At 46.2% G+C, this 12954-nt stretch overlaps 1 protein-coding gene across 6 annotated transcripts in view; it reads left to right on the top strand.

Moving 5' to 3' along the window:
- FLACC1 (flagellum associated containing coiled-coil domains 1) overlaps positions 1-11824 on the top strand; it is a 119776-nt gene extending 107952 nt beyond the window's left edge. For 5 of the 6 annotated variants that reach the window (XM_073633265.1, XM_073633267.1, XM_073633264.1 and 2 more), the window contains 2 exons: positions 5005-5114; positions 11466-11824. In XM_073633265.1, coding sequence (XP_073489366.1) covers positions 5005-5114; positions 11466-11532 — 177 coding nt within the window. In that variant the 3' untranslated portion in view covers positions 11533-11824. Of the gene's footprint in view, positions 1-5004; positions 5119-11465 lie in introns of those variants that run through there. The other variant, XM_073633266.1, reaches the window with a different exon arrangement.
- The last annotated feature ends 1130 nt before the right edge of the window (positions 11825-12954 follow it).

The following is a 12954-nucleotide window of genomic DNA, read 5'->3' as shown; positions in this document are numbered from 1 at the left end:
TCCATCCCGCATCCCCCTGCACCCAGCTGGGTGGGGGTCGGCGCATGCCGCTCACCCCCTACCACTGACCCCTTCCATCCCGCATCCCCCTGCACCCGGCTAGGTGGGGGATGGCAGTGCTTTTCAGACTTCTCGTCCCCTGCCTCGAACCCCTGCCGTCTCACATATCTCTGCGCCCGGCTGGGCAGGGGATGGCCGATGATCACCGGCTCCCATCCCCATCATCACTGATCTCTGACCATCAGCAGCTCCCTGCGCCCGGCTAGGCTGGAGCTTCCTTCCGGACGCCCACTGCCACAGCCTTGCCCCACCATCTCCCTGCACCCGACAGGCCGGAGATTCCCATTGGGGGCCTGCCGATGCGACCTTGCACCTGCCTGCTGTGTGGCACCATCTCCTTATGCCCGGCAGGCGGGAGATTCCCATTGAGGGCCTGCCGATGCGACCTTGCACCTGCCTGCTGCATGGCACTATCTCCCTGCGCCCGGCAGGGCGGGAGATGCGCACGCCACGCCAGGGATGGGGCTGCGCCCGCTGTGAGCCCTCCATCCTGGGTCTCTGGCAGCTCCATAGGCTGCTCGGCTGCTGTCCTCGGCCCCTCGGGCTCCTCAGGGTCGGGGGCCGGACCACCCCCCTGGACCTATCCTCCCACCAGCATCCTTCAACCTCGCCAGCCGTCAACATCCTTCAAGGTGATGGCCGTCGCGGCCTACTGACGGCTCCTCCCACGGACGATCCTGTACCGGGTGTTCCTCCTGTACCTGCTGTTGGTTGCCCTTCTTCAGCTGCACACCTGCGACTCAGTGAGTATAATTGTGATTTGATTTGGGGTAGGTCCGTTGACGCTGCCGTATCGGGTCCACCGGATGAACGCATTGTCACGGTCATAAAATCGGTCCTGTCTCGCATGGGTGTGTTGGGTTCGGCATGTAGTCCGGCCTCTACCGCGGGTGGCGCTTTGTGGGTGGTTTTGCCTACCGGCGTGCACCTGTCAGAAGACGTCAAGGATAAAATCTGGCGATGCGAATTTATGGATTTCCTCACCTTAGCCCCCCACCGTAAAACGAACGACAAATCCCCTTAGTCCCTCCCCGACCGTGAAACGATCGAAAAATCCTGTTGGGTTCACGTGGCGGTGCGAAAAATCCAAGCAGCTTCCTCGGACATTCAGGAACTGGCTTCCGCGGTTCTGTGCTTACGCCAGAGTGCTTTGCGAGCATTTTCCAGAGTTGGTACATCATTTTTGTTATCTTGATCTCATTTGGGGTGCATACACGGTGTACGGGGACCTGTGTTCCACTATGATACGCAGTTTCACCAAAAAGAGGCTTCAAGGAAGGAGTTCTGCTTGATTGCCAGGATGGTAGCCTGTGGTTGTTGCTAATGCTCTTTCCCGGCCATGGGCCAAGCTTGACATTTCTAAACCGGTCCCCAGTGATCGTCTCAGAGATGCTTCCCTGGTTAGACCGGTACCCCCCCTTTCATAGAGAAGCCTTGACCTTGAGGGATGGTTTAGACCGTGGTTTTTGGACCCCCCCCTTTACGCCTTTGGGTGTGCCGACCATGGCACCTAATTTAAAAGAAAAAAAAAATCGGCCGTTCTTTTTAAGTCCGTGGTGGCCGCAAAACTCCAGAAGGAATTGGACTTGGGGCGCATGGCTGGTCCGTTTGGTCTCCCCCCTTTCCACAACCTGGGGGTTCCCCCCCCTCGGTGTGGTCCCCAAGAGGGATAATTAAAAAAAAAAAAAAATTCGCCTAATCCACCACTTGTCCTATCCTTCTGGCTCCTCAGTCTGTGACGGCATCGACAAGGAGGAATCAAGGGTCCACTACGCCTCATTTGACAAGGCGCTCCACTTGATCAGGACAGCTTGTCCTTTGGCCTTGCTGACCAAGGCGGTCATTGCGTCCGCATTCCGCCTCCTCCTGGTCCACCGAAAATGCTTCCATCTGCTGGGATGCTACTTTCAGGGAAGCTACTTTTTGACATGTGCCTTCCCATGGGCTGTACCATTTCTTGTTATTTCTTTGAACTCTCCAGTAGTTTTCTTGAACGGGTAGTTGTCCAGGCTGCTGGTTTGCAGTCCGTGTTAAACTATTTGGATAACTTCCTCTTCGCGGGCCCATCTAACAGCTGTGAGTGCCATCCCGCTGTCAGTCGACAAGACCGAGGGCCCTGTGACGGTTCTGGCCTTCTTGGGTATTGAAATCGACACCGTGGAGATGGTTTTCCAGCTGGCCAGGCTACTCTCCCTGGTTTGCTTGGCAATAGAAGAAAAAAACAAAAACAAATCTGCAGTTGAAACAACTTCAGTCTTTGCTGGGTCAATTGGTATTTACCTGCCACGTCACCCGCATGGGACGGCTTTCTGTAGACGTCTGGCATGGGCCACAAAGGGGGTGGCTGCCCCTCCCACCATTATATCCGTATCACCAAGCCCATGACTTGGGGATGTGGCTGTCCTTCCTCCAGTCCTACAACGGCCAGTCATGTTGGTTGCTGGAGGTGGTACTGAACTCACAGCTGGAGCTATGCACTGATGCGGCAGGCTTCTGTGGTTTTGATGCTTTTTTCTAAGGGGATTGGTCTGCTGAATGTTGGCCGGCCTCAGGGGCCCGCATGGATCATTTGTGCAACCTCACACGGCTGGAGCACTTTCCGATTATTGTCGCCATTGAGCTGTGGGGCGATCGGTTGCGTGATCGTTAGGTGGGTTTTTCTGGTCCGATAACATGAGCGTGGTGCAGGTGGTCAATCAACAGCCTGCCAGATCCCCTCTGGTCATGTCGTTGCTGCGTTTTTTGGTTTTAAAATGCCTGCAGTTTAACGTTTGATTTAGAGCTAGGCATGTCCCTGGAACTGCTAATGATATTTCCGATGCTCCCTCATGTTCACAGCTCCATCATTTCCGCGCCCTTGCCCCGTCGGCTTCCCCCGGAGGGCCTCCCCTGTCCGGCCTACTTGTGGAACCTCGTTTTCGAGGTTTGCCAGTCCTCTGGGTGTCGCCTTCCCTTCGGACGTGGGTGTCGTATTGCCGCGTGTGGGAAAATGGGTCCAGGCGTCGGGCGTTCAGTTTTCCATCACGTCTTCAGGTAATACGCGTGGCTTTATTTTCTTACCTTGTTTATTTCCTACAAAAGGTTCTCCGGGTTTCCACGGTTTCGCCGGTCATGCCTTCTTTGTCCTTCTTGGTTTCAGCTCCTTGGGTGGGAGGACATCACAAAAGCGTTTCCGATCTGTCGGGTCCTGCAGGGTTGGAGGGGTGCGACTTATTCCCCCAATTCCCGGTGTCCGGTTTCCCTCCCTATCCTCTCCGGTATCCTTTCCCTGTTGCCGTCCGTTTCTTTCCCGGTTCGAGACCCTTCTCTGGGTCTTTCGGAAGAGTCACCCTCCCGCCCCCTTTTTTCCTATGTTTGGTATGTCACAGCTTGCTGCGGTTTTCTTGACCTTGCCAGCAGTTAAAGTTGCTGTAATGGGCTGTGCTCTTGATGGAAAATTGGAAATAGGCTGTCTGTCCAGCACTTATGGTAAGGACAGGCCCCACTTCCCTCTTTTGGTTAAGTGCTCACAGTACGACTGTGACTGGTACTGGTTAAATATGTTCACCACTTCCCTCTTTTGGTTAAGTGCTCACAGTACGACTGTGACTGGTACTGGTTAAATATGTTCACCACTTCCCTCTTTTGGTAAGTGCTCACAGTACGACTGTGACTGGTACTGGTTAAATATGTTCACATGTTACGTGTTGGAATTTAATAAAGCTGTGGCCTTGCCCTTTCCAACCTAATGGTTGTAAGTGTCTTATTTAATGGAGTGAAGGGCAAGGATGGTGGGGGATTTTATCCCTTGGTGTTACATTAAGTGGGACCTAAGCCCATTGCGCCTCAGCAGTCATGAAGGCCTCCTGAACCCCCATAGGGAAAGAGAGCCTTTACTGATGGGGGCATGGCTAGGTGTGTGACAAGGGAAATGATTGGTTGGGATATGGGGATGGGATGGGGCTGAGCTCAGGAAATCGTGTGCCCCAGGGAATTCTGGGTCTTTCGGAAGAGTCGTTGGAAGAGCTGCCCACCCTCCCGCCCCCTTTTTTCCTATGTTTGGTATGTCACAGCTTGCTGCGGTTTTCTTGACCTTGCCAGCAGTTAAAGTTGCTGTAATGGGCTGTGCCCTTGATGGAAAATTGGAAATAGGCTGTCTGTCCAGCACTCATGGTAAGGACAGGCCCCACTTCCCTCTTTTGGTTAAGTGCTCACAGTACGACTGTGACTGGTACTGGTTAAATATGTTCACATATTACGTGTTGGAATTTAATAAAGCTGTGGCCTTGCCCTTTCCAACCTAATGGTTGTAAGTGTCTTATTTAATGGAGTGAAGGGCAAGGGTGGTGGGGGATTTTATCCCTTGGTTTTACGTTAAGTGGGACCTAAGCCCATTGCGCCTCAGCAGTCATGGACTTGTGTCTTTTTTCAACCTTTACCAACTATGTAACTATTAATGTATGTAACTAACTGATCTAAATCCTCCCTCACATGTTCCCCTTAGACACTGCAGCTCACAGTGTCAACCGAAAAAGTGGTGGGCAGGATTTGGTGTAGCCTGGTGCTGACTGACAACCTACAGGCTGGTGAATGTGCAGTGACAATACTGCTATCCACCCCTGGAACATTTTCTCTTCTCACTGACTAGTGCAAGCAAGCACAGCCTACATGAGAGTGGCAGCTCTGCTTTGAATTCAGGAGCAGTGCAGCATCCTTGTCACAACATCACAGGAATCTGTATTAGGTCACCTTTTGTGGGATATTACCAGGGGGACTAATAGAAACTATCTGCGGATATAATTTGTGCATATTTCTTTTTAATGGGAGGTCATAGTCCACTTTTAAATATCATTATAAACCAATGCTAAAATACACCTCAATTTTTTTATGTATTTCTATATACAACCTATTCAGTGTGCTGTATTTCGTGTTTTTTTTAATTTAAATATGTGCTTTCTTTTTAAGAAAAATCAAATTCACAAAATTGAGAAAGATTTTGACCAAAATGTCAGCAAAGTGGAGACAAGATACAAGAACAGAATCCAGACTCTTATGAATGAGAATTCAGATTTAAGGTAAAAGAATCATACTATTTTATGGTTTCATTAAATCTGTAGTAACACCAAATGTCCAGTAGGTGTCATGGCAGGCTGTTGAAAACTGTTATACAGCTGTTCATAGAGCAAGTGAAATAGGCTTAAAGCAGTATTAAGGTGAATTCACGCTATATGCGGTGGCAGACGTTTTACCACATGGTAAAACGTCTGACACCGCAGGGACACAAAGCAATGGGACACATGAGAATATGTGTCCCATTTACACAGCAATGAAGGCTAGACATGCTGCATTTCGTGCACAGCAATGTAGCGCACGGCACAACTGTACATTTCTGTGCGTTTTGTACACTTCAAATAAAGTTCGTACAAAAACAAAAGAGAGCTTATCAATTTTTAGATGTGATGGTTGCATTTGTTTTCTTTTCTTTTGTTTTCTTTTTTCTATTTACTTTTATTTTCACCTGGTGATCTAATCAGTAAATTTGTTGTTTTTCAACAGAACAAGCTGTCCTGCAGCTGTAGAAGTTAGATGGTTGGGACAAACCATTTAGCGCTGTCAGGGGTGGTCAGCTTTTATTTATGTAAAACCTTTATCCCAAAAGGCACAAAACTGTTGCTGTAACTGCTTAAAAAGTGTTAGCTGGAGTCTGGCTTTAATTTTTTAGTGTATCTAAATCTACTGCATCTAACACTCCCCTCCTCCCAGACTGACCATATTGCTGTCCAAGGTGTCTCTGTTGCTCCTTCACCCAGAGTGGAGGAGCTCTAATAGAGGAGGTGTGTTACTGGACAGATCACCAGGTAAAAAAGAGGGAAAAAGCCTAAAAAAAAGAAAACTAATGCAGCCACCACATAAGCTGCAATATATTACATTTTTGGTTTTGGGTTTAATACCGCTTTAATGCAAGCAGATATAAAAGACGCAATTTTTTTAAAATACAATCAATTCTGATAGGAGAAGAGAGTAGAGTTACAGAGAGAAGGTCTCTACACTGTGTTGTTTTTCCTTCACAGACCCTTTACAGAGTAAGGGCAGATTCAGGACAGCCTGGGCTCTGGGGAAGTGGATTAAATGATGCTGCCATTCAACTGAGAAGATTGGGGCCATCTAGTGGCAGATAAGAATTATTGAAAGCAGCTTTCTTTTGTTTTTTTAATTATTATTTATTTTATTATTTATTTAAAACAACTTTTAAAATTGTTTTGCATATGTAGCACCCTCCTAGATAGGTGCTAGGATTAGATAAATAAATACATTTAGTGTAGGCTGGCTCACTGTGTTTTCTGGAGCTGTGTTTTTGATAGGTGAATTTAGCTTGTCACACTGTAATCAGTGTGGCTGCAATTGTTATATTAGGCAAATTTAGCTGTCCACTGTATTCAGTGCAGTTGCCTTTGAGTTAGGCCTGCTCAGTGTTCTCAGCTGCTGCTAGTTTGTTTACTCCCTCTGGTTTCCAGAAAAGCTGTGAAAGCTTTCAGCAATATAGGTGTAGAGCTATGCAGATTATAGCATTAATATATTCATGTAGCCATGGCCAATCCTAGGGAGCTGGGCCTTGAAGGCATGCCGGGAAACTGTATAAATTCTCTGAGCACACTGGGTCTTTTCCTGGAGAGCATTAGTCCAGCCTGGTGGTCTCGCTGTGCCCTCCAGGGTAGTGCTGCCATGTGCTTGCTGTTCGTGAGGCCTCAGGTGGGCAACCTGAGGGCCTGGATGCTGAAGCTACTAAGAGCTGATGAGGGGCTGTCTGCTGAAGGTCTAGTCTGGTATCACTGCAGAAAGGTGTCGCATGGATGTTGGAAGGAGGCACCCAACTGTTCCTGGACCTTTTTGTGAGTACAGATGCTTGCTTCAGTTTTTCAGGAAGGAGTTCACTGTCCTCAACTTGTACATACTTTCTGTTTTTGGAGTATCCCACTAAGTTCCCTCAACCATATCCAAGTTCTCCAAAAATACAACAACAAAAAAACAACACCCTTAGACTAGTTGTTGAGGAAAAGTGTGGCTGAGATTGTGTGCCTGGCTGCAGGGAAATCCACCGGGAAAGAATCTGGGCAAATTCCCAGTGGCTCCTACGGGAGTAGCACTACACATAGAAGAAACCAAATACACAAATCTTTTAACAAACCCAACATTGTGACTTTAGTATTAAAACCAGTTTTATAATGACCCCTAAGGCATCTCCAAAATGCTTAACATGAAAAATCTCATGTCCTCCAAAGATGGCTGTTCACTTAGAAGAACGCAAGCGCAAACATGACAAGCAGACACACAGTTTTCCACACGAAAAACGCTGTAAAACGTGTAGTTAAAAAATTAGCGAAATTTGAAATTTAAAAAGTTGCATGAGCTTGTTAGTTGCACATAGTGCAGTCCATAAAATGGACTGCCTAATGCATGTAGTGTGACAATGCACAAAAAAAGCACATATACATGATGCCTGCTGCATACCTCCCAACTTTCTGAGATGGGAATGAGGGACACCTATCAGCAAAAGTATACAGGCATAGGACACACCCCATTGCCACACCCCCTTAAAGGAAAATTGTACAAAAAATAACATTGGTTAAACCCACACGTGTTTTTTTACCACTACTATTCCTTTATATTGGCTTTTTAATTCTAAAAATGCAGCAATTTAGAAATGAAATGAAAGGTTTAGCACTGGGAAACACTTTTTGATAGATAAAAAGTGCATTTTATATACATCTATATAGATCAGACCAAAATGAGGGACAGAGGGACATTGCTCCAAATCAGGGACAGTCCCTCGAAATCAGGGACAGTTGGGAGGTATGCTGCTGTTGCACGTCATGGGGTGAATGTGGCCTTAGGCCATTGCACACAGGCTGGCTGAGCTTGTTCAGCGTCATTGCTGGCGTGTTATCTCTTCCCCAGGAAGCCTAGGTGCAGTGTACAGTCAATCATTGATATGAATGGCTCCTGCTGCAAAAATAGGCCGCTTACATCTACTTACTCACAGAGACATACTGCTATAAGCAGGGGTCAAAAATAGGACATGCGGACCACATGTGTGAAAGGGGTCATAAAAAAAACAAGGAATGTCAATGGAGTGCACTGTTTCGTAGTTATGTTTTTTTAATGCAGGATATCTTTGTATTTTATATGAATTCCACTGTTATATAATGTTTATATACAGGGCTAAGAGCCCTTGCACCCTGGGGCGGGGGGCGGCGTCGGCGGTAAAACGCCGCTATTATTAGCGGCGTTTTACCGTCGGTATGCGGCCGCTAGCGGGGCGGTTTTACCCCCCGCTAGCGGCCGAGAAAGGGTTAAATACCACCGCAAAGCGCCTCTGCAGAGGCGCATTGCCGGCGGTATAACCGCGCCGTCCCATTGATTTCAATGGGCAGGAGCGGTAAAGGAGCGGTATACACACCGCTCCTTCACCGCTCCGAAGATGATGCTGGCAGGACTTTTTTTACCGTCCTGCCAGCGCACCGCTCCAGTGTGCAAGCCCTCGGGGCTTTCACACTGGGATGACAGCAGCGGCACTTTCGGGGCGGTTTGCAGGCGCTATTATTAGCGCAATAGCGCCTGCAAACCGCCCCAGTGTGCAAGGGCTCTTATTTTCCAGCACTGACTTATGTAATGGTAAGGGGTACTGGGGTGTGCTGCAGGTCTATTGATGCTGGCTACTGGGGGATCCAATCTAGCTGGAGGGAATCTATTTGTGTGTGTGGGGGGAGGGGGAGGCTATTGTTGCTGGAGGGTGATCTATTTTACTGCTCTTCTTGTTATTATTAACATATTCCCTACAAATGACTTATCACCACAAAATTATACTTGATTCTGTATTTTCTAAAAGGGCAGTAATGGGAGGTACCAAGAAAGAGTGCTCAGAGGTGGGTAGGGGCAGAGAAAAGGGGTCGGAAAGGGGTTCCTGTACCTATTCTCTGAGAAAAAATTATACACAATATTACCAAAAGTATTGACACACCTGCCTTTACACGCACATGAACTTTAATGGCATCCCAGTCTTAGTTCATAGGGTTCAGTATTGAGTTGGTCCACTTTTGGCAGCTATAACATCTTCAACTCTTCTGGGAAGGATGTCCATAAGGTTTAGTGTGTCCATGGGAATGTTTAACCATTTTTCCAGAAGCGCATTTGTGAGGTCAGGCTCTGATGTTGGACGAGAAGGCCTGGCTCGCAGTCTCCGCTCTAATTCATCCCAAAGGTGCTCTATCGGGTTGAGATCAGGACTCTCTGCATGCCAGTCAAGTTCCTCCACCCCAAACTTGCTCATTCATGTCTTTATGGACCTTGCTTTGTGCACTGGTGGGCAGTCATGTTGGAACAGGAAGGGACCATCCCCAAACTGTTCCCACAAAGTTGGGAGCATAATATTGTCCAAACTGTCTTGGGATGCTAACACCTTAAGAGTTCCCTTTACTGGAACTAAGGGGCCAAGCCCAGCCCCTGAAAAACTACCCCACCTCATAAAACCCCCCCCCCCCGCCAAATGATTTGGACCAGTGCACAAAGTAAGGTCCATAAAGACATGGATGAGCGAGTTTTGGGTGGAGGAACTTGACTGGCTTGACCTAAGCCCGATAGAACACCTTTGGGATGAATTAGAGCGGAGACTTGAGCCAGGCCTTCTCGTCCAACATCAGTGCCTGACCTCACAATTGCGCTTCTGTAAGAATGGTCAAACATTCCCATAGACACACTCCTAAACCTTGTGGACAGCCTTCCCAGAAGAGTTGAAGCTGTTATAGCTGCAAAGGGTGGGCCAACTCAATATTGAACTCTACGGACTAATGCCTCGTACACACGGTCAGACATTGATCGAACATTCCGACAGATGTTGGCTCAAACTTGTCTTGCATACACACGGTCACAAAAAGTTGTCGGAAAATCCGATCATTCTGAACGCGGTGACGTAAAACATGTATGTCAGGACTATAAACGGGGCAGTGGCCAATAGCTTTCATCTCTTTATTTATTCTGAGCATGCGTGGCACTTTGTGCGTCGGATTTGTGTACACACGGTCGGAATTTCTGACAACGGATTTTGTTGTCGGAAAACTTTATAGCAAGCTCTCAAACTTTGTGTGTCTGAAAATCCGATGGAAAATGTGTGATGGAGCCTACACATGGTCGGAATTTCTGACAACAAGGTCCTATCACACATTTTCCGTCGTAAAATCCGACCGTGTGTACGGGGCATAAGACTGGGATGCCATTAAAGTTCTTGTGCATGTAAAGGTAGGATGTTCCAATACTTTTGGTAATATAGTGTTTATACTGTATATATATATATATATATATATATATATATGACAAACTGCAAATTATACTATGATGAATCAAAAAAGACAGTGGAGATCCTTCCTTAAAGGGGAACTAAACTAAGTGCTAAAAAGCTGTGAGCAGGCAGCTCTTATTGTAAAAGAGACATGCAATGTTTCTTCTGCAATAACAAACACTTACCTGCCTGCTCTCAATCTTTTTCTTTCTTTGTTTCATTGTGCGACAGGAGAAAAATGTTAAACAGAGATTTTCCATGTTGCAAATGTGTTGAAAATGCAGGTATATATTGTATTTTTTTCAATGAATCTAACGCATTTAACCACATCAATATGCTAAATTTTTATTTATTTTTTCAAACACTTTTAGCTCAATAGGCCAAAGAATAAATAAAACGGTACCACTCAGATGCCTCCAGTGAGTGATGTTTCCACCACACTGGTCACATTGCTGCCTGGTGCTGGTTGGGATAGACACGGGCTCATCAAGCTCCCTATAGGCTATAAGAAAATGGCGCCCGCCCGCACTCAGATCTAGCACACTGTAAACTTGTTAGTAAAACTAAAAGGCTTCAGCTTTCATTCCCACATGGGCGAAATGCGTTAGAGGATCCCTTTATGTGTGGAGAATGGGAGCTGAAGCCATTTACATTCATTTAGTTTTACTAAGAAGTTTACAGTGTGCTGGTGCAGACGGGGCCAATTTGTAACTCTAAGCGCATAGATGTGAAGGAGACACGTGGGGATAACAAGCTGGATTTCCTTTTGAAATGTAATGCATACTTTGCATTGAACTCTATTTTACATGACTGCAGGAAAATGGCGAATGGGCCTTATAATTTGTTAAACGATGTGCTAGTGTAATGCCAAACCTTCTGTATTAGGCCAGAAAGTAATACAATATCTCAGGACAGTGTACTGTAGCATAATAGATGTTGATAACAGAACGGCGTGTCGGCTGGCAGTGATGAGTCATTGTGCGCTAATGTGTTGATAAGAAGTGCTGTGTAGCTTTGAATATCCTTTTTTGAATGTGAGAAAGCTATATCTATTTTCATTGTTACATTGAATGTTCCTTTTTTTTTTAAACAGGAGAAAACTCATAGTTAAAAATGAGCAGCTCTACAGCGAAAGAAACCGAGATCGTCCTGGAACCTAGCCAAGTGAGGTTGCCTGAAAACCATCCAGAGATCTCTCCTATCAAATGCTGGCACAGAAACTGCTACTGTTATACCCATGGAAGTATATTACTTTTTCAGGGTATATATATATATATATATATATATATATATATATATATATATAGTGCTGTCTATTTATATAAAATATTTATTTAGATTTACAAAAATATATATATAATGATTAAAACTTAGCAAGAAATTGGCTATTTCCTAGTTTTTGATTTAAAGCATAACCAAACCACAAATTAAATTGTGATATATTTTAGTTTACCAGCAGATGTGGTGGCTGCATTATTTTCCTTTCTTTTTTTCATCTGGTGATCCTGCCAGTAACATAATTCCTGCCCTAGTATGATAATATTCACTCACCCTTCTGTATCAGGAGAACAGAAACAATATCACTAAGAACTGCAGAACTACACCCCTCTATGTTATGGACAATGGGGAGGGGGTGGGGGTGGGAGGATCTGTAGTTGTATCTTGTTTCTGTGATGTTGTGATCCCAGAAAATGGTCCAGGACACAGCACTGGGACAGAAGACTAGGATGTTGGCCCGTCCTGGCTGGGACAGTTGGCATGTAAGCTGTTACTTCACTTAATAAACTGTCAGATTTTAATTGTAGCTGTAGCTCTATGAGGGTTTTTTGTTCAAAGTGTTAGAGAGCGTAGGTGCACAAAGTACTGAGCATGAGTTTGTAAATGACCAATCACTGGAACCATTCACTATCACTCTTTACATGGCAAATACTTCAGGGAATAATAGGTAATGTATTCCATTTTCACACACAGGTAGCAGTTGGATGTAATAGCTGTCTTCATATTAAACTCCAGTCAAGCATATTTGCCACTGTGATCAGTGCCATCTTAAGAGCATTAGAGGCCCCCGGGCAATACAGTGCACTGGGGCCCTGTCTACTCAATCACTTACGAGACTAGAGATGCAAATTATCAATAAGGCTATATTTATTGGTACTTCCATCAAAATCAGTGTTTAAACATTAACACAACGTTTGGACAATATAACACGAGCTTGAAAAGCAAGAAATTGAAAAACAAGAAATTACAGATTGAAATGGGACAGTACAAAAGCACTAATTATTTATTGGTGGCAGCGGTGGTACTTGAGGGAGGGTGGCAACGCTGATGTTGAGGGTGTGGCAGAGGTGATACTTGAGGGGGGTGGCAACGGTGATGTTAAGGGGGGGGCAGCAGTGATACTTGAAGGGGAGCGGTAGCAGCGGAGGTACTTGAGGGGGTTAGCAAGCGGTGATACTTGGGGGGTGGCAGCGGTGGTACTTGGGGGGTGGCAGCGGTGGTACTTGGGGGGTGGCAGCAGTGGTACTTGGGGGGTGGCAGCAGTGGTACTTGGGGTGTGGCAGCGGTGGTACTTGGGGGGTGGC

This window comes from Aquarana catesbeiana, linkage group LG06 (assembly GCF_042186555.1).
Source record: "Aquarana catesbeiana isolate 2022-GZ linkage group LG06, ASM4218655v1, whole genome shotgun sequence".
Taxonomy (NCBI): domain Eukaryota; kingdom Metazoa; phylum Chordata; class Amphibia; order Anura; family Ranidae; genus Aquarana; species Aquarana catesbeiana.
This window is presented reverse-complemented; position numbering and strand designations above follow the sequence as displayed.